This window comes from Maniola hyperantus, chromosome 16, assembly GCF_902806685.2.
Source record: "Maniola hyperantus chromosome 16, iAphHyp1.2, whole genome shotgun sequence".
NCBI classification, from domain to species: Eukaryota; Metazoa; Arthropoda; class Insecta; order Lepidoptera; family Nymphalidae; genus Maniola; species Maniola hyperantus.
The window spans coordinates 13,591,801-13,614,719 of NC_048551.1; the positions used below are offsets into that span (position 1 = coordinate 13,591,801).

General features: G+C 38.9%; 1 protein-coding gene across 3 annotated transcripts; it reads right to left on the bottom strand.

The window, feature by feature from the left end:
• Positions 1-219: 219 nt before the first annotated feature.
• On the bottom strand, positions 220-22,237 carry LOC117989606 (ninjurin-A-like). 3 transcript variants are annotated; one of them, XM_034976974.2, is made up of 7 exons: positions 21,887-22,237; positions 11,463-11,574; positions 10,663-10,773; positions 6,247-6,324; positions 3,240-3,307; positions 2,536-2,709; positions 220-2,293 (listed from the first exon to the last, which is right to left on the bottom strand). In XM_034976974.2, the coding sequence occupies exons 1-7, from the start codon at positions 22,061-22,063 to the stop codon at positions 2,087-2,089; spliced, it is 927 nt and encodes a 308-aa protein (XP_034832865.1). In that variant the 5' UTR covers positions 22,064-22,237; the 3' UTR covers positions 220-2,086. The 3 variants fall into 3 exon arrangements, with proteins under 3 accessions (XP_034832865.1, XP_034832864.1, XP_034832866.1); XM_034976973.2 differs by having other exon boundaries at positions 6,196-6,324; XM_034976975.2 differs by lacking the exon at positions 6,247-6,324.
• Between the last annotated feature and the right edge of the window lie 682 nt (positions 22,238-22,919).

Below are 22,919 nucleotides of genomic sequence, written 5' to 3' on the forward strand. Positions count from 1 at the left end.
TGGCCAAAAGTGATGAACATCGATCTTTAGAAGGCGACAGCAGATTTGTAGAGCATTGTCTCGGTCGTTGAGACCGACAAAGCGTCATATGGGTATGAGTGACAGAGACGACGCTCTACAAATATGAAATGTCATTCTAAAAGCCAATGTTCATCACTTTCGGCAGCGTACCTACTGTACATGTTTGTTCTGTATAAAATATAAATGAAACACTTGAGCTCAGTATATACATATCATAATTTAATTTATTTCTATTGATAAAAAAATTACAAAATTCGATTTAAATATTTCTTGAAAAGGATCACTTTACGTATGTAGATTCTTAATGAGATTCTATAAATACATCTTAGAATAATCTTAGCCTAAATAGTAAATGCGCGCTTAAGACATGTCTTATTAATAATTAGGTTATAACTTATTAGCTTTGAGCAATTACTAATCTAATAAAAATCTCTGTACAAAAAGACACATTGGTAATATCACAAGGAACCAATGACAGTTTATATTTTAATAAACTTTAAAGCTTCATTATTTACAACATCAAGCATGTATAGCTATATAACTCGTGGCAAAAAAGAAACTAATCCTCATTTCAATAAATAGTTTATCAGCACAAGTTGTACAACGATTTACGGTTTCAGACCTATTAATTTTTTGATTTATTAAAATGTTTACCAACATGGTCTATGGTGTGGTATATATATATGAGTGAGATTTATAGAGCGCACTCTGACTTAGCTTAGACTTAAGACAGAGTTAAAATGAGACATAAATCTGTCTCGTTTTAACTTAATCTTGAGTCTGAGCTAAGTCAAAGTGCACTCTATAGATCTCAGCCTGTCTTTTGTGACATTAGTGCCACGGTGACCATGCAACTTGAAGAAGAAGGCCATGCTTGTCGTATAGGACATAGGCCTTTTTTTCGGGAGGTTGGGCGTCTGATTCCGGGTACGCACCTCAAACTTTTCGAAGTTCTGTGCGTTTTAAGCAATTAAATATCACTTATACTATAGCAATTTTATAAGGTGAAGGAAAACATCGTGAGCAAATCCGCATGCCTGAGAGCTGTTCTTCATAATGTTCTCAAAGGTGTGTGTTTACAACAATCTGCCAATCTTCAGTGGGCCAGCGTGGCAGACTACGGCCTATAGCCTTCTCATACTGAGAGGAGACCCGTGCTCAATAGTGGGCCAGCGATGGGTTGATATAACTATGTACCTGCCAACATTTTTAACGCCGTGACGCACGCTTTAATATTCTAGCCCTTTTCTTGTACAATCTATCCCTCAGGTGCTATAGGAACGTTGGGCGTGGCCACGCTGAAGGAGGTGATGAACACGTTGATGATGGTAACGAGGAACACTCCTAGCATGGTCATATTTTCCGCTGTGCTGCTCTAGCCCGCTTGCTGTATAATCTGTCCCCCAGGTGCTATAGGAACGTTGGGCGTGGCCACGCTGAAGGAGGTGATGAACACGTTGATGATGGTGACGAGGAACACTCCTAGCATGGTCATATTTTCCGCTGTGCTGCTCTAGCCCGCTTGCTGTATAATCTGTCCCCCAGGTGCTATAGGAACGTTGGGCGTGGCCACGCTGAAGGAGGTGATGAACACGTTGATGATGGTGACGAGGAACACTCCTAGCATGGTCATATTTTCCGCTGTGCTGCTCTAGCCCGCTTGCTGTATAATCTGTCCCCCAGGTGCTATAGGAACGTTGGGCGTGGCCACGCTGAAGGAGGTGATGAACACGTTGATGATGGTAACGAGGAACACTCCTAGCATGGTCATATTTTCCGCTGTGCTGCTCTAGCCCGCTTGCTGTATAATCTGTCCCCCAGGTGCTATAGGAACGTTGGGCGTGGCCACGCTGAAGGAGGTGATGAACACGTTGATGATGGTGACGAGGAACACTCCTAGCATGGTCATATTTTCCGCTGTGCTGCTCTAGCCCGCATGCTGTATAATCTGTCCCCCAGGTGCTATAGGAACGTTGGGCGTGGCCACGCTGAAGGAGGTGATGAACACGTTGATGATGGTGACGAGGAACACTCCTAGCATGGTCATGTTTTCCGCTGTGCTGCTCTAGCCCGCTTGCTGTATAATCTGTCCCCCAGGTGCTATAGGAACGTTGGGCGTGGCCACGCTGAAGGAGGTGATGAACACGTTGATGATGGTGACGAGGAACACGCCTAGCACGGTCATGTTGTTGATCTTGTCCGCTTTGCAGATGTCCTTGTCGTCTTTGACGTTGTACCGGCTGTTCATTATGAGACCTATGCCCACTGCTATCTGGAACACGAACAATGAATATTTATATAAGTTACAAGTTATGTAGCGAACGCAAAATACATGCATAAATATTCAATTTTTTCAAAATGAACTGTTACAAAGCAACGTACCTAATAGGTATACATATTTTAATAAGTGGATCGCAAAATAAAGACTGACACAAAACGATGCAAGCGTAGCGAGCGCGAAATTTTTCATATCTAGTACAATAATTTACAATAGGCACTCAGCGGGTTTCCGACCTGGAATATGATGCTGAGCGAGATGAAGGTGAGGCTGGGGTAGTAGTAGGGGTGTGCGTTGGACGACTCCAGCACGTAGCGCAGCTGGTTCGCGTTAGCTGAGAGCAGTGCGAGGTCCATCATGCCCTGTGCGAGGTTCTTTTTCTGCTGGTACGTGTTCACGTCTGGGATCGACTGTACAAAACAATGTTGATTAACAATTATTAATCCATTATCCATGCGCATTTTACTAAATACTTATGTTTAAAAGTTTGTATCCATCTAATTCACCCAGCCGAATGAAAACCAGCGTTGTATGTTTTTGTGTAGGTATGTGCAAGGCGTGCAGCATTTATGCTGAGTTGGGAACTTTTTTTGGGTTGTGCCACATATGACACAGTTTATTCCGGCGCTCCTTCTGCTTGAGGTACCTAGTATTAGAGGTGCCGCGATACCCATACAGTGCGACAAGGCCCTTTTGGCCCTTGAATGACATTGACAGGGGGGCGCTGTTGGAGAAAAAAGCTTGAAAAGGCTTAGAATATTCAAACAAGTACAAAGATGAGACTTGATAGCAACGTTAGTTCCGATTTTCGCCACGCGCCAAGATAGCCTTGTCGCACTGTACCCGTTTGTATAGGGAACTTTTTCTTTTGTGTTTTCCTAATTAATATATTTTATACTTATTCGTATGTATAAAAGTGCAAGTATTTTTGTATCTTTACCCCTGGTATCATCGGCGAGCCAGGTCTGTCATCGACTCCGAATCTTGGGCCGAGGCCGCTGAATCCATCTACGAACAAAAGAATATTAAAATATTTACACATTAAATTATAATAACAATTTACCTACGGTTAATAACATAGGTGGGTACTTAACCTAACAGCTATTTTAAGAGGAGATTATTCGTATTGCGCTCCAAACACACGTAGTTTGGCTGCATACTAACTAACCAATCAAACAATGTGGAGATACGTTCTAGGAACCAATATGTACCTATGTCTGTGGTTTTCCAAATTTCCGCTAAAATATTCAGTTCAAAGTTACATCTCAGGAATTCACATACAAATGCTTAAGCCCGTGTAACTTTAAAAGTAGTTATTTCAACGGATATCTGGCAAACCACAGTCATAGAATATACCTATTAGTTTAAATAGAACGTGTCTACAAAAAAAATATACCTATCGAGTTTGATTGGTTCAATAATCGAGTTTGATTCAAATAAGAACCAAACTACTTTTATATGGGCCGCCCCATATAAAAGTAGAGACTCGATAAATACCTTTAGTTAAAGTCCTAACTGAAGGTCAACTCACTTTAAATAAATGTAAATAATAAATAACATAACATATTTTAAATACAAAAGATGACTTAATCATAAAATTATAAATAAGTAATTTTATTCGACTAACGTCTCAGGACCACGGTTAGGTACTAAAATACTAAAACGTCTCTGTAATCTCGCCAATAACTTTCGTTGTTGGTAGTTCTTGAACTTATTTATTGTTTTGTAGGTAAATACCTATTAGCTGATGAAACAGTTAGATCAGTAATTAACTCTACGTATCTACAAAAAGAGCCTGATAAATAGATAAGATTTGAGCCAACACCAGAGTTGATACAATAACTTATAAAATATTCATGCAGTGCACATGCAGATACGAATCAGATACTTAGATATGCATAGGTAACTGTATCGTTTGTTATTCATTAACAATAACATTCCAAAGGGCTTGTTTGTTAAGATAGACTTATATGACCGAAATAATAAATAATAGATTCAATATGTAAAGCTAACGCCGCCCACGGGAAGTTTCTGGCAACTATATATTATTTAACAATACATATATTCTGTAAAACATACATAAAAATCAGCACTATGTGAGTACCTAACGTTTTTTACGTTGACAGGCACCTTTAGCAGCCAATTTCGTCGCACAAGCAAGCAGATAATTTAATGTGTAGGTACGTTATTAGTACACCCTACACACACACTAGTAGGTATTCTATCCTGCACATTTTGTTTCTCGGAAAATAGTAACGTCTGCCGGTCGTGGGATATTGCTCTATTTTTAAAAATCTATTTTCTATTTTGGCGTTTGGAGCTAAGACGAGCTCCATAGTTTTGTACACCGTAATAATATGGACAGGCTCTATTTAGTGAAAATTAGTGTGTTTCCAGCTTTTATATTATCTGATATACCTACCTGCAGGTTGTAACCAGAACGCTAGCAAAAACTTAGCGTTATGTTATACTACCTAAACACAATCCCATACCAATAACCATTTGCCTCATTTTGTTGTTTTAGTGATTTAGTATTTATCAAACCCGCAATGTATAGCGTGCAAAACACGGGTCAAAGCCCCACCTACGACGCTACATTGACTTCGAGTGGCCTACTTACGCAACGTTCGTTGACCTCTAGCGTCAGTCAGATGTTTTATTTTCAATATAGGCATCGTAATTTTTACAAAATTATAGGTTTTTTTTAATATTATTATCACATTTTTTTGTGGTATCATAATATCAGTAATCATCAGTAGGTACTATAAACCTGTCTTTGTTTTTGCCAGCGTTCTGGTTACACTCTGTATAGCTACTAATTGATTGTATGGGCTGCAAGTGTTTGTTTCCTCATTAGGTGCATTGCAATTACAACACCAGACATGCAGCATGCATCCATTCCATATAGAGTTATAATTAATATACTTTAATATTATGTACATAATAAATTACCAAGAAGTAGATAGCAGGTACAATAATGAATTAATGCCGTCTACCGAAGACAAGCATGTTTTAGTTTTATTATACCTACCTACTTAGTAAATAAATAATGATGATAAATAATATAAAGCAGGTACCTATAATATGTATTCCTATAAGATGAGTGCGGTGCGTAGGTGCTGTTAGTATTACTAGCTTATGCTCGCGACTTCCTTCGCGTGGACTAGCTTAATTCGTAAGCTTAACTCTGATATTTAAGAGGGGTTACCAACAAACGTACTAAGTTCGGCTCTCATTTGAATACTAACCAACCAAACTCAATGAAATTTTGTAAATACGTTCTAGGAACTAATATCTAAGTTTGTGGTTTGCCAGATATCCGTTAAAATAATTAGTTTAAAAGTTACACGGTCTCAAGAATTTACTTAAACAGTACGCGGCAGAAAATAATGTACATCGACCTTTAGAAGGAGATAGCGGATTTTTAGAGCATTGTCTCTGTCGTTAAGACCGACAAAACGTCATATAGGTAGGTATGAGTAACAGAGACAACGCTCTATAAAGCCGAAATGTCATTCTAAAGGTACTGTAAGTAGGTATATGGTAGGTACTTACTTAGTTATTTTTTTACATAGGCATATTATATTAGTTTCTAGAACGTGTCTACAGAATTAGATTGAGTTTGATTTTTAATTAATCAAATGAGAACCAAACTACGTTTGTATGATACGAATGACAGAGAGTCCTCTGTTAAAAGTAGCTGTATCAAATCTCTTGCGATAAAGTTTGACAAATCACAACAATAGACGTAGGTTGGGTGGTGTAGGTACCTAGACTAGCCAAAAGTGCTATAGCTAATAGAAGAGTATGGCATTTGCATAGACATCTCTATCGTAGATCTCTGGGGGGTAATTTGGGTAGGTTCGCCAGTGTTATATGTGCAAGAGACCAATCACCGTAGCCTGGGTATCCGTCCGTCTCGTCGGTGGACGACCAGGGCCATTTACCGTCTTCTGTGCCTCCGCCGCCGTCCTCCCGCGCGGGGTCCGTGCCGCGGGAGCCGTCGTCCTCGTGCTTCTCCTCGCCTGAAGACAATACATAGCATTACGCATATGGCATAGAAAGTGGAGATAATATAGTGGCTAAGATGTCGGCCTATTGTACGGAGGTCTAGGATTCGATCCCGGCACTCACCTCTAACTTAGTAACAGTGTAAAGTCTGACTGAAACTTCACATAGTTACCTTTGAGAACATCATGGAGAATTTTCAGGCATACAGATTTCTTTACGATGTTAACTGTTAACCGCGAAAAATAGAGGTGCGTGCCTGGTATTGAACCCGGGACCTCCAAATACAACTCTTAACAACAAGGTTATAACAGCTTCTCTAGCATTATTAATGAACAGCGAAAATTTCGAAGACTTTAGGTAAATATGGAATGACATCCGCTGAGTTTTACTATTCACCTTCGCCTACATTGATGCACCGCAAAACAATAAATAGGTTATCAAAGTATGACAAAGTTAAACTGGACCAACATTATCAGCCCAAGTAGGTAGTTACCTACAGGGTTAACCGCAGTCACAAATCACACGGGATGTGGCATTGTGATTTTATATTTGTTTTGGTAACAAACATTGATAAGTTATCACGCAATTACTTGTCGGTTTATTTTTGTGCATCTTTTATTGTCATGCGTCAGGTCTTATCTTCAATGTCTCTTATCACGAAGACGCGACTGCGGGCGAAAAACATAATGCGGAATTAGTGCCACTTGGAAGATTGAGACAAATCTGCTGGTATACCTACCTGCCCCCCTAGCATGGGCAGGAGAAAAAAAATTTATCCCCCAATTATATCCACTGACGAGGGATAAAATTTACTTGTCCACCTCCAAAGCACGGCAACAGGGGAGAGGAGAAGTTTATCCCTAATTCGGGGACAATTTTATCCTCGACATTAGACGTGGGTTTAAGTTTATTCTCATAGAACTTAAAAAATCAAAACATGTCTCGCGGTACCTGTTGGGTTTAGGTTATGTTTGGGTTGTGTTTGGGTTATGTTTGGGTTGTGTTTGTGTTATGTTTGGGTTGTGTTTGGGTTATGTTTGGAATATGGTTGGGAACCCCAACATAAACCCAACATAGGTCCCAAATACCAATTACCATTAACCCAATAAAGGTAAAGGAAAAGATCCAAAAACCGAAAAGTCCCCCGTTTTATTCACTGTGGATAATTATATCCACCCGTGAGCCCATGCTCGGAGAGTGGATAAAGCTGTCGGAGGGGATAAAGATTTTATCCTTTCCCCGGGGAGAAAATTATATCCCCGCCCATGCTAACCCTGCAGAGGATATACAATGAACGAAAAGCTTAATTGGCTATAATAATCCACTGAAACAGGTCGAATCTGTTTAGTGCAACGTGCAACATGCGACATGCACCACCCGCCCTCCCACTGCTAAACATGCAGGGAAAGCAGCCACCAGGCAAGCAATAGATGGAAATGTAGACCTCCTGAGGATGCTCCGGTGTCGGCGCGAAACGAGTGTCGAGTGCGTTTTGGGATTTGTGTGGTGGTGGTGCATATTGCTTGCGTGGTGGCTACATTTCCCTGCATGTTTAGCAGTGGGAGGGCGGGCGGTGCATGTCGCATGCTACATGTTGCACCGTACAGATTCGACCTGTTTCAATTAAGCTTTTGGTTCATTGTATATCATGGATTTCCGCAAAGTAACGCCTGCTTCTATACCTAAGGATCATTTAAATCGGTCCACGCGCTTAGTCTCTAGAGCGCCACTATGGAACAAACAATCATAATATAAAGACTGATGAACACATCTATTACCTATATAAAAGGAAAAGCTGACTGACGGACTGATCTATCAACGCACAGCTCAAACTATACTGGATGGATCGGGCTGGCATGCAGATATAGCTATTATAGCTATAATTCAAGAGGTTAAAATAGGGGATTGAAGTTTTCGTAGTTCACGTAGACGAACTCTCCAGCATAAGCTAGTATATTATATAGGCAACACTATGTTACGCAGTCGTCTATCGGTGCATCCACACCGCAGTTATCTTTTGTGGAGCAACATTGTACAACACGGTAACATTAGGTAACAATATGTAACTTTTGTGGCAACATATAAGTTTTTGTTGCCTGATGTTGCTGAGTAACATTTGGAAACGTTGCTCCACAACTGTTAACTGCGGCGTGGATGCACCGTATGAATAAATACAAGACCACAATTCTTACGGAAATCTGACTATAGGTACCACGGACCGGGACATTTGAATCTAGAACTTGTGAACAAAATTTAATCTATATATAAAAGGAAAAGGTGACTGACTGACTGACTGATCTATCAACGCACAGCTCAAACTACTGGACGGATCGCGTTGAAATTTGGCATGCAGATAGCTATTATGACGTAGGCATCCGCTAAGAAAGGATTTTTCAAAATGCAACCCCTTAAGGGATAAAATAGGTGTTTAAAATTTGTGTAGTCCACGCGGACGAAGTCGCGGGCATAAGCTAGTTTAAGTATATTTGGTTATAATATTCATTAAAACCAAACTTCGTTTGTATGGAGAGCGCTAGGATCGCGCTAGATAAACTTCTCTTGTCTTGAAAAGTTTTATAAAAGTCCTAGAATAGTCTTACCAGACTTACAACAAATAGTTACCAACAATGACTTCTATGTATACTCCACATAGATAGTCCTTGGTTACCAACATGGATGGAAGGAGCGTAGATAAGTAGGTATTTCCCCCTTAGACAACATCCAAACCCAATTCCAAATACCTGCCTAACGCATGCCTCGCCATATACGTCACCGATATAAGAAACCAGTTAACCGTGTTTAATATTGATATTGATCTGGTTAAGTTCAAAACCTGTTTTACTGATAAAAACCCATTGATCTAATAAATGTCGCGTCAATTGTAGGGCGTAGGAGTTCATATTTTGATGTTATAACTCGTGGTGTAACTTCTCATTCAAATGCGGTTTTTCCCAAACAGGTTTTAAAAGCTTGTCATAACCGACTTCAAAAAAAGGAGGAGGTTCTCAATTCGTCGGAATCTTTTTTTTTTTTTTTTTTTTTTTATGTATGTTCCCCGATTACTCGAAGACGCCTGGACCGATTTTGAAAATTCTTTTTTTGTTTGAAAGGGTATACTTCAAAGTTGGTCCCATTTAAATTTGGTGAAGATCTGATGAACATCTTCGAAGATAGATACTGGAACTCCTCAACGGATAAGAGTAAATTGCTCGCGATCAGTGTAATAGCTTAGTAAACAGTAGATTTTTAACCAGTCATAGCATAATTCCATGGGGCCACTAAAAATTGTGAAATAAAAAAATTTTACAAAAAAAATAAAAACCGACTTCGATACACAAACACTAAAAATTGAAAAATAATTTAATTTATTACCGAATATATTATGTATACAAGAGTTAATATAGTTCCATAATAATATTTTTTGGGGTCGGTGCCGGTTGCGGTCGGTCGGTTTTTTAAAAAAAATATATTGTCGTACTTTTTGAAATATTAAGAAGTTGTGGAATGCGGAAATGTTGCAGAGTAAAGGTATGATCCCGAACCACGCTGCACGCAGCAGCGCTGCCGCAACAGTGCTGTCACCTATGGCTAGGCAGCAATGTCGCAGCTGCAATGTAGCGGAACATTGCTGTCTAGCTCGGAATGTAATGTCATATAAGCTTATAGAGATTGTATGGGAACCAGTAGTGCCGCGACAGGACTGTGACAGCTGGTGACAGCACTGTTGCGGCAGCGCTGCTGCGTGCAGCGTGGTTCGGAATCATACCTTAAGGAAAAGAATATCCACTGGACGAATTGGAGAGACAAAAGAGTAAGTAGACGACCATTTTTCAGATGAAATCTGAAACCGGTATATAAGTAGGTAGGTACTAGGTAGTTGAGTGGAGAAAGGAAGGTTATAGTCCGAATGCCGCTGGGCTACATTTCCAATGAAGTCGGACAAGCTGACATACAGTATTATTACTTATGTGAGGATGTTTCTCCTCTCAAGTCTCAAGAAAAATTAGTGCTTGTAATGTTTACGCGCGAATGAAGTAAAATTTTGACGACTTCCCTGGCGCAGTGATGAGTACTGTGGAATAAGTGGGAGGTCCAGAGTTCAATTACCAGCAGGGGCAATTTGGGAATTTATGATTTCTAAATTTTATTTGGTTTTGTCGGGTGGGAGGCTACGGCCGTGGTTAGTTATATCAATCATCCTACCGATAAAGCTTTGCCGCCAAGCGATTTAGCGTTTCGGTAAGATACCGTGTAGCAACCGGTAAGGGTTTATCAAAACTGCTATACCCTTGCAAGCTCACTTCTATCTTAGACTCCATCATCAGTTACCACCAGGCGAGATAATGACTTACCTCCATCGAGCCCGGGGGTCTTGCCGTTGGGCTCCAGCAGGCCGTCGTCGATGCCGGGGTAGGGAGTGAGCTCGGGGTGGTGCTCATCGTCCAGGTCATCTATTTCGGGACCTGGAAATAATAAAATTGTATAGAATTTATTATTCTACTAATTATGCTATGTAAAAAAACGGTGATAGCGTAGTGGTTAAGACGTTGCCTATTGTTCAGGGGTTTGATCCCGGGCACGCACCTCTATTAATTTTCGGAAATATCCCCTGCTTTATCGGTGAAAGATAACATTGCGAGAAAACCCACATGCCTGAGAGTTCTCTATAATGTTCTCAAAGATACGAAATCTGCACTCTGCCAAAAGCTTTCAAATTTACATGAGAGTATTATGATCGTCTATATTTCAGTCTTCAAGTAGGTAGGAGAATTTTCAAAACAAGGCTATGGTATAAAGGTATTCTTGGCAAATGCGTTGTTCAAGACTGCTCTATTAATCAATAAAAAAATGATTAGTTTTCAATATAATAAATAGCTAGAAAAGCAGGAGGCGGGTCACAATTATAATGCCAAGCGTTTACTGCCGCCATTTTCATAAGAGGAACCGCCAATGCGTTGCTGACCTTTCAGGAATTCGTTGATCCACCTCTTGAATAATCCGTTAAAATCCAGTGGGAACTCCGCCGAAGGAGTTTTACAATTTACCTGTGCGTGGAAAAAAGATCTGGCACAACAAAAGTAAGTAAGTACCTACTTATACAGCTACATATGCAACGAGATAAAAGAAAGTTTAGGTTGGATAAGGCATTTACCAGCGAGAGGTGGTCTGTTCCGTCCTTTGTCAGGCTCCAGGAGAGGCTGGGAGGAGGGCGTCGCCTCCGTGTCGCTGTCGACATGCTTGGTGTTGTTGTTGTTGAGTGAATGCTGCAACAAATGAAAAGTAATTTAAAAAGTTTTCAAAAAAACTCAACAGCGGTTTACACCTGCATCTTTTTCAGCCCGCACAAAGCGTATAAATACGATTTTTGAATATTATAGATATATGATAGTCCGTGACAGGTTGAGATGGCAATAGGGGTATGAGGCGGGGGGACACTCCGCGTACACCCGCACGTCACCCACGCTCGTCCGCATGGGCTGTGCGGGCGTTGCCTCTCCGATGAAAGCCCCGCGTACTATATTAGCCCGCTTCCATCTTAGTCTACATCATCACTTACCAGGTGAGATTGCAGTCAAAGGCTAACATATTGTATTGTAATGATTTCAAAAAGTGTGAGAAGTGCGCCAACCCACAATTGTCAGCGCGGCGTGGCCAAGCCCTTCTCATTTTGGGAAGAAACCCGTTCTTTGTAGTGGACCGGCGACGGGTTGAGAAGATGTTGGATGTTATTTTTAAATTATCCTTTTTTTTAAATTCCATTACAAATTAGCCCTTGACCGCAATCTCATCAGGTGATGCAGTTTAACCAGGTTTGACGGACTAACTTGGCAGGGTAGGTACGGCAGAACTATTATTTACTAAGTTAGGTACTTAAAATCTGTGTCATAAAGAAGTCCAGTTTCGTAGGGACTTTTTTATGATACAATTTTTTTCTTCCCACATCTGCCGAATCTATAGCTACCTAGTACCTACCTATACCTAATCTCTTTGTGGCATAAAACTCCCCACGGGACTGTTCTTCCCACGTATGTCGAATCTACATATACCTAAAGACCAACGTCCCGTCCGTTCGTCATCACTCCACAGCTGACAGATATCATACCACTGACTCACTGCTCTGGTTAGGGAAAACCCTGGCAGCTTGCACTAAATATTTTAATTGTGAGAAATTTTATTTACTTTTTTGCGAACAAAAGTTTAGTCATTCATATTGTTTGTCAATAAACTAAATGCACTTTGAACCTTACCTGACGAACAAGTGATCACCCTATCTAAATAATTTAGATTTTCTTTTAATATCAAAACAAAGTAAAGTTGATTATCACAAATCACGTAAATATATATTAGTTATATACTTTGTAATTATTATGTGATAGAAGAGGTATTAGGCACCTTCTAGGCAGACGTTATCTTCCACGTTAGGCTGAGTTATCTTCGTCACAACAAACGACAGACGTCCAAGCTGCACATAGGCCTCAGGTTCAGCTAGTCGAGGGTCTTCCAACGCTGAACTTTCCAGTGCAGCGTTGGAAGATCCAGTTTCTATCGATTTTTCGAACTATGTGCCCTGCCCATCGCAACATCAGCTTCACAACCCGTTGAGCTACTCGTACCTATGTCGGTTACTCTAGTTCTCCTACGGATCTCCTCATTTCAGATTTGGTCACGTAGAGAAACTCCAATCATAGCTGATAGCTTTCTCCACAGATACATTATTACCAATGATAATTTGAAAAGCTTTACAATACTAAATGGTTTAAGAATGCGAAGTGAAAACTTGGTTGCAGCAAATTCAAGTACAAAAATACCCGATCGCGCCTTAGGAGTGCTTTGCTCAGTCTACCTTTAGTTACGTTAGTACTATTATATATTCTGTGCTTTAGTCATATTAAGTACCTAGTCAGGAAACCCCCATTTCAGGTCAGGTACCTACCTATGCAAAGTAATTTAATGCAAAATACCAACCACTTCATTGTAATTACATGGCTTTATAAATAGTGGGAAGTTGTAATAGCTTATCTAGATGTCAGGTTTTAACGACATAATTTTTAATACGCTCGTTAAACACCATAAATTATACCGAGTTTAATTTTCCAGTGAAATTACCCAGGTGGAAACCGGTATTTTATTATTCTTTTTTATTCAAATACAAGCTAGCCCTAGACTGCTATCTCACCTGGTGGTAAGTGATAATGCAGTCTAAGGTGGAAGCAGGCTAACCTGAAAGGAGTATGGCAGTATTTATGTTAGATATCCTTATTCTAGATGTGCAGTTTTTTTAATTCCATTACATCGTACCGGAACGCTAAATCGCTTGGTGTACAGACAGACAAACAGACAACGGAATGGTCCTAAGGATTTCTTTTTTTCTCTGGAGATACGGAACCTAGAAAATCTCTATATTATGCTCTTAATTCATTACTATCCTACTATAATGAAACGCATGCAAGATGCAGGCACATTTAAAAATTTCGCTGACGCAGCAAGCGCTCTAATTTACTATTGTATTTGTAGGTATTTGTAAAAAGAAATATACACTTATACACAAAAAAAGAAATCAAATCCCGTCGATTTCCCGAAAGACATGCAAATAAATTAAACCTTCCGCAATCAAAATTAGTACTGCATACCTCGAGTCCCTACGTAATGTCTATACAGATATATAATAATTTACCAGACAAAATTCGTAACATAAACAATGAATATAAATTCAACAAAATATTAAAAAACTTTTTATTAGAAAAGGGCTACTATGCCGTAAATGATTTCCTAAACGACGAACATAAAAATAAATAATAATATCGGTCTCCCTACCAAGGTCTAAGGACCAAATTGCGACACCCAAACTGGGTATCCATAATACTTTAAGGTACATGCTTAATATGATGTAATGAGTTATGGAAATGCAATAAATGAAAATTGAAATTGAAATTGAAATTGTTTTATTTTCAAGAAAAATTGATGAAAATCGAGAAAGTATCTTGAAAAACTTTCGTAACATCAAAAATTATTATGAGATGGAGATAATTAAGTAAATAAAAATAATACAAACTTACAATTTTGATGGAGAACATTTTTAAATTACTACTGCACAGTCGGTGTGGTCAACGAAATAAATTCCAACGCAATTGACTTTCCCATCGTACACTCGCTAATAGTTTAAGCGAACTAATAGGTATTTACACTAAAACTAAACTAAAAACTAATTAAGGTTTGACAGACGAGGACAGATGATCACAACGGTAGAGTAGGTAGATAAATAAGTAGGTATTTAAGATAACGGAGACGAGGTCAAGGCGAGTCGAAATTAGGGTCAAACTAATTAGCCATTTACCTAAACAACATAGATAGGTAGTCAGAGCTAAAATAGCCGCGTTGATATATGATTTGAACCTTGGACGATCGTTTACCAAATCAATTATTTGTGCTCAAAACTAGAAAAACAAATCTCAATTAGATACCATATTTACTTACTTAACGGACCTGAGTTTAGGTATGTGTAGTGTAGGTACTAATCTAAATATATAAAAGGAAAAGGTGACTGACTGACTGACTGATCTATCAACGCACAGCTCAAACTACTGGACGGATCGGACTAAAATTTGGCATGCAGATAGCTATTATGACGTAGGCAACCGCTAAGAAAGGATTTTTGAAAATTCAACCCCTAAGGGGGTGAATCAGGGGTTTGAAATTTCTGTAGTCGACGCGGACGAAGCCGCTAGCACAAGCTAGTCTAATTATAGTTTTCAAATGGTTCATGGACACTAAAATGAGCTCATTTATCATTATAAATAAAATGGCCCAAGTAAATTATTATTAATTACTAGATGATGCCCGCGACTTCGTCCGCGTGGGTTTATAGGTTTTAAAAATCCCGTGGGAACTCTTTAATTTTCCGGGATAAAAATATGCCTATGTCCTTCCCGGGATGCAAGCTAACTCTGTACAATATGTTATAAATATATCATCTCAGCTGAAGTTTCGGGAAAAATACATCGGGTGTAGCCTGTGACATACAGGTGCACGGATGGAACCGACGAAACTATAACATTTAAGGTGATATCGTGAGACAATAATCTTGTTGATCAATGATCAATATAGAAACCGCGACTATTTTAATATTTAGTTAGTAACGTCATGAGACTACGTCTACTGCCAAAAACTGAAAGTAATTTCTGTCTCAAACACTGTAGGGGAAAGCAGGTAGGATTCGTACAGAGGGAGCATTCGTACAACAGTCATATCTACACTATGCTACATGGTGACGCGTTTGTGTTTTTGTATATGTGAGGCCCGCTCATATTCATAGGCTCACAGCTAAGTGCAGTGGCTGTACAACAGTCAGTTTTTTTGGAATAAGTCAAAACGTGTTTTCACACCGCGAAAATAGTTTTTCGACTCATCTTTGACGACATTAATTCGTAATATGCTTGGCTCAAATTGTTAAAGTAACATATAATAGTCTTTGGATAAGTGCCTTAGATTCATGTGTAAACATTAATTTTGGGATAACCTTCACCGTTATTTTTATTTTAAATTTATTGTTTGATTTTTTTGGTTGGGGTACCTTCGTACAGTTAGGAGTGGGGTGGATTCGTACTTTACGAATGCACCCCGCGTGAGTTCAGATCGTTTTTGCACTAACTGGGTTATGGGATTCCAATTCTAAACCACTCCCATATGATAACATGCAACAAATAGTGGTGGTGCCTATACTAGCAGAGTAGAACTAGAGTGAAGAAACTCTCGGTTTGATCCTGAAATCGACATCTGCTAAATATTGGGCTAGGGGTGTCGTTAAATCAAAAATACCTAGTAGTTTCATAGCCTACCGAGCGTCAAATATAGGCGACATTTGACGCCTGCCAGTGTGGGTGAAACCTCGATGTTTTCTTTCTTCGAAGTTTCATGTCTGTCGTGAGCTGCGCTATAAGTCAAATTAGCAACTTCTTATCAAACGTCAAAACGCTGGCTTAGTACCTATGGCAGCTTTTATAAAAGATATACATAGATATGACGTCATAAACATTTGACGTACTCTTTATATTTAAATCGACAACTTTAGAATCAGTTTAAAATGGTTAAAACTAACAATGGACGTAGATTTCACGAAATTTGGAAGACCCTCTGTATAATAATAATTAGGTACTAAGAAATCGTTTATTTTTGACATAGGCGCTATCCCAATTCAACTCCCAAAGAAATAACTCTTACTCAACAAGATCTATCATCAAGATTGCCACCTCCATCACCATCTACATCAACTGTGGGATGATGACGCCAGAAATTATGCAACCTTTTACCTTAGCCTAAAGTGAATGAGAATGCACCTAAAAAGACACAAAGAAAGGAAAAGTATTAGAAAAATTAAGGATATAACATATAATCCCGAAAAAAATAGACTCATAGAAAAGGAAAGAGCAAAAAAGAAGAACAAGAGAGAAAACAGAAGGCTAAAGAGATGAAACGCGAGTTACTATAACGGTAAATTAGAATGTTGATTAATGAATGACTTAAATTGTAACAAATTGTTTGTAAACACCATATTGTTAATTATTACTATGTTTAAGGTTGATTCTGTGTTAATTTTGATATCAATAAATGTTTAATTTCATATAAAATAGCCTTTTTAATTCCTGTGTACGAAGGCTCCCCACTATGTACGAATGTACCCTAGTCGATGTACGAAGCTACCTCGCGTGTGGGGTACTTTCGTACGATTTCCATTTTTTGGGAAATTCATCATAGCTTTGTCATCTCGCTTTGCATCAACACTGAACTACACTATAATTAAAGCCAGATAACTAGGTAATCCAGCAGCGTTGAAATTATTTTGAAATATTTATTAGTTTTGTTTTTACATGACCTAGAGTAAAAAGTGTACGAATCCTACCTGCTTTCCCCTACATTATTTCGCGGAAAATCTTTCTTTTTCTCAAGATTTTCCTTATATTATTTTTAGTCTGAAATGTTTTTCTGGTATGTTTAATAACTCGCTTACAAACAAGATGTTCTTGGATTCGATTCCTGGTTGAATTAGTTTCATAATATCATTAACTTCAGTTTTATTTTTTGGGGTTCCGTACCCAAAGGGTAAATACAGAGCCGTGTTAATATCACTACGATGTCTGTCTGTCCCTGTTTCAGGTGTCTAGCTCATTTTAAATGAAATTAACCGTTACAAACCTGAAATTTTGGTATTTGGTGTAGAACGTTGAACCAAAACCGAATATTGAATTATAGATACAATAAAAATATTTTTAAGGGGGGCTCGCATACATGAAAATGGAGCCCTAGGAGCCTAACTTGTCCTAGGAGTAGGTACGCCAACCTTTCGCAATTCAGTCCGCTCTTTTAAACGTTGCGCTATTGAGGCTCTATGATACGCATTACCTAGTCAATACTGCTAAGATGAGGCTTGATATACTTATTTTGTTTATGAAATCATTACGTATGAGGTAATGTATGAAGTATGAAGGCTGTTGTTCAATGTCACGTCAAGTGTGAGTCGAGTGGGCGGGGGCAACGACCGCACGGGTCGGAACTTTGAGTTTGAACAATTCGTTTTGCCTTTATTGTGAAATTTTCGAACGCTCATTACTAGCGAATACCCCGGTAGTTTTTAGCGTTATTTCTAGGAATATCGAATTTTATGTTCCCTATCATGTTCACTGTTATATTGTCTGTCGTGTCTGTCAAGACAAGGGAATCAAAACCTATAGGGTAAGTACTTCCCATTGACCTAGAATCATGTTAGGTAGGTATCTATGTATAGCACATGTAGGTAAAGGAAAAAATCTGCAACACGTTAAATTTGGTTCATCATGATCAACCCATCACCGGCTCACTACAGAGCACAGGTCTCCTCTCAGATTGAGAAGGGTTTTGGCCTTAGTCTACCACGCTGGCCAACTGCGGATTGTCAGACTTCACTCACCTTTGAGAACATAATGGAGAACTCTCAGGCATGCAGGTTTCCTCACGATGTTTTCCTTCACCGTTAAAGCAAGTGATATTTTAATTACTTAAAAACGCACATAACTCCGAACAGTTAGAGGTGCGTACCCGGGATCGAACCCCCGACCTCCGATTGGAAGGCGGACTTCCTAACCACTAGGCTACCACAGCTTTCACAATTGTGAAATTTTCTTCATTTCAAATTTTTAAATTACTCTTAATTTAAATGATATCCTAACAGTCTCGTCATTAAGAAGTCATTGAATCATTGTAGTTGACTCATATCCCCGCCTCTCTCTTTGCTTAGCGCCATATCTGGATGGGTTTTTGTTCTCAATTGAACGACTTTATCCCATTATTTCATCCTCCTACACGGTTATCGTTGCTAAAAAAAAATTATTCAGTCACTTATGAGTGAGTAGGTAGTTACATCGAACCTTGACATCATCTAGTTTGATTGATTTACGAGTGAAATCTATAAATAAAATTGATCAGACTCCAGACTATCTGTCGTTAATACTAAGCAATGTTTTTATAGATGTTATATAGAATATATTCGTAGGTCAAAAAACAATCATTTTTTTACAAATCACAATGTTTCTAATGCCCAAAATAAAATAGCTGGAAAAAGAGGGATGGGAAGAAGGAAGAAGTCATGGCTACGTAGCATCAGGGATGGACTGGCATAAAAAACAGTCGGAGAACTATTCCGCCTAGTCATGGACAAGGAGAAGTTTTTTTTTTTTTTTAAAGAATATTAGCCATGTTAAATGACTAATATTCCTATCCTCTCCAACTAAGCGTCAGGCTTGTGCTAGGAATAGGTACGACAATAGTGCAACGGGCGGGGTTTGAACCGTCGACCTTTCGGTTTTCAGTCCACTCCTTTACCGGTTGAGCTATTGAGGCTTCACCAACTTACACAACTGAGTTTAAACAACTGACTGTTGACCTTCAGTAATGGAGAGGCACTAGAAGAAGCAGAATGCCCGAAATGAAATCCATTGAAAAGTTACTTAGCAGCATTATATTTTGTCGAAAATCGTCCCTTAATTTCGGCCGTAAGTTACTAATTACTGACAGATAAGTACCAATGACCTAGAGCCTCAATAGCTCAACGGGTAAAGGAGTGGACTGAAAACCGAAAGGTCGACGGTTCAAACCCCGCCCGTTGCACTATTGTCGTACCTACTCCTAGCACAAGCCTGACGCTTAGTTGGAGAGGAAAGGGGAATATTAGTCATTTAACATGGCTAATATTCTTTTTTTTTTTTTAATTGATCTATGTATATCTTCTAGTGGTACCTACCACAAGCAGTTTACTTTATCAATTTTCTTTTAAGTCCGTTCCTTTATTTCGTTTTCAGATTTTATCCCTGAAGTTTCAGTATGAGTTGCGTGAGAAGGACACGCAATTTATATTCTAAATCATTCATAGAAATCTGCAAAGAAAACTTCTTTGAAATTGTATGACCGCGTGAAATCATTTAAGCAGAAAGTTTTCAAGCGATTCAATGAGCTAATCGATTCAATAAGTCCGTGTTTGTTACAATATTGACTTTCTAAGTTTTCCACATTACTGCGCAGCAAGTGTGTACGTCTGTGCATTAATGAGACCGAATTGTTGCACGACATTAGTCTCGCGAATTTTCTTTTAATTAGGTACTAGCTACTAGGTGCAATTTCTAAAATCTTTTGAACCTACATGGCACATGTAAAAAGCTTTTATTTTTCCTAAAAGGCATAGCGCCTTGCTGAAATACTTACATAAATGTAAGGGCATATACGCGGCCCACGCCTAAGACCTTATTACCCCAAACTGACAATGAAAGCATGTTAGAAGTAAAACCCCTAACGCAAAGCGCCGCGCAAATTGTGTTGCTCAAGCTCACGCGTTTCTCCGAGAAGGTTTCTGCGACTTGTTTATCTTTTAAGTAAGTCAGCTAAGGAAAACAAAACTAGGTAGGTATAGCACTTCTTTTTTTTTTGGAGGAGGAGGAAATCCCTCATGGATTGCATCTGGCATGCCCGATTCCACTCCTCCACTCTTCGTCATCTCCGCTCACGGCTTCCCGGAATTACACGAAGCATTAAGTCTGGAAGGCAGCTGTTTTTTCAGAGAGCGTGGGTCTTTGTCTCTTCCATTCGTCATCTTCTCACGTTTTTATCATCTGTTTGACTAGCTTAGCGTACTTTCCCCATTCTTCTTCATTCTTCAACATTCTGGGTATCAGGTTTTGTGGATTTAGCTTATCTTCCTTTCCACCATTTGCTAAGTTTCTCTCCTGTTGAAAAACACGGCACTCAAATATAGCATGCTGCGGGGTATCCTCTTCCCTGCAGTATGAACCCTACTCGCTTATAGCTTTTCCAATAGCATGTAAGTACGTATTGAACACCCTGTGACCAGTCAGGGCCTGCGTAATCCACCTATCGACTTCCCCATGTTTACGATCTATCCATTCTTTAAGGTTGGGTATGAGTTTTCAGGTCCAAGCTCCTTTCCCTTTGCTTCTCTATTCTGCCTCCCATTCATTAAGCGTTCTCTGTCTTTCTTCTTTGGGAGTTTTTAGATCTTCTTTACTGTATTGCCGCGTACGTTCCAAAGCCAGCCGCTCTATTGTTCTATTTTATAGGGTCTATTGCTATCTACATAGCCTGCTATTACTTGTACGGCCTCCAACGAGGTTGTTCTATAGGCGCCACATATTCTTAGACCAAGCAGCCTTTGTAATAGCACTTCTAGCCTCAGTTACATGTACCTATATTATCATATTATCACGCACCGGCCCACTACACTACCGCAGGTCTCCTCTCAGAAAAAGAAGTGTTTATAGCCCATGAAATTTACCAAACTGTTAAAGTGAGGATTGGACTTCGTACGTCTTTGAGAAGATTATGGAGAACTCTCAGGGGTGCAGGTTTCTTCACGATATTTTCCTTCATCGTTAAAGCAAGTGAAATATAAGTATATATTTTATGTAAATGATATAAATAAATATAATCTTTTCCGCATATATGTATAATAATCTCGGCTCTACCTATACTTATTTATCTAAAAATCACATAAATTGTGGCAAATATGTAGTGTTAGTTAGTTAACACTCTATATTCACTCTATATATATGCTTCTTTATTATACGTTAAACAAGTTGAATGTTTTATCGCAATGCAATAAATAATATACTCGTAACTATGTCTAGGCAGTGTACCTATTTACTATATTTACTATATTTACTATATTGAGCTGTACCTAAAGGAATTTAAACTGACTCATTGGAAGTTCAGATTGTATCCGTTAAAGGCTTCATTATAACGTTAAAAGTATTTATTTACCTCACAGCAAGACAATATGACTTGTCACTTTTTTTTCACAAAGAGAGTTTTAGTAAATAGACTGTTCCTCTTATTGTTCTTCTTGGAGGAGTTTGAATAATTTCTACTACCATTCAAAACTCAAATTGATTGTCAATTTGTGAAATTTTTAAGATAATGGTGTGATGGTGATATAAACTTAAAACTACAAGGGTTTGGAACGCGCCCTGGTCTGAAAAGCCCACCTAACAAACTAACTTAAAACATAGTCCAAAGTTATGACAACCAAAACATACTTACTGCGTCTTTGCCATGTTTCTTCTCATTTGTGATGAGATGCACATCTGGCTGAGGACTTCTCTTGGGAGAGGTGGGAGTGCCAAAGACCAGCTCGATATCATTCAGATCCACAGCTTTCGGCACCTTGTGCGACTCCTTCGGCGATCCCACATTGTTATTGACTAGATTTTCAGACATTTTTATCACACAACAATGCAAAAACAACAAAAATACACACGGGAGTTATCAGAACTAAGTTTATTTGTGTTTTCAAAGTTTTTGAGAAAATTATGAGATGTTATTGTTATAAGTTTTGAAATAAACGTTCGATAATAAGTATTCGTTAATTAGAGCGCACGCTCGCCCCGCAGCGCGATTTTAGCAATACTAACATTAAAAACATAGTATCAGTGGAGGCGACAACTCGTTTCTCATTCGCCAAGTAGGTAAGTACATCGAACTGCAGACGTTAATGAGTTGATCTCTAAAAATACCGGTTTAACGAATTTGTACAGCATGTTGGGAAAATCCTACGTTTCCCTTTTGATTCACGAATATCGTTGGTTTTACTATAGACACTTTTTAATTTAATCCAGTATGTAAGGGACTCTTTAAAACTGGTGAAACAGAAACGATCCCCTAACTGGCCCCTAAATATGCTTAGGGGTCCCTTAAATCTTATGGGTCGTTGGTGAAATTGGGCATGACTGACTTATAAGTTATATTATATGAATGCACAGCTCAAACTACTGGACGGATCGGGCTGAAATTTGGCATGCTAGTAAGTAATTATTTCAAAAAATTGCATGCTTGGATTGCTTGGGTCATACCTCATAGTCATGATAAACCTACTTAATAAAATTACTTGATGTAAATATGAATACAATGTGAATACATAAATTATGTCTGAAGTTTACCTACCTTACAGTTAAGTAGGTAGGTAATTTTAAATACATATCAAAAATTGCGGACCGGCAGAAATCGAACCTGCACCTTCTGGGATCGCGAACGACACTCTGACCACTAAGCTACGGCTCGCTTGCTGCCAGTGATA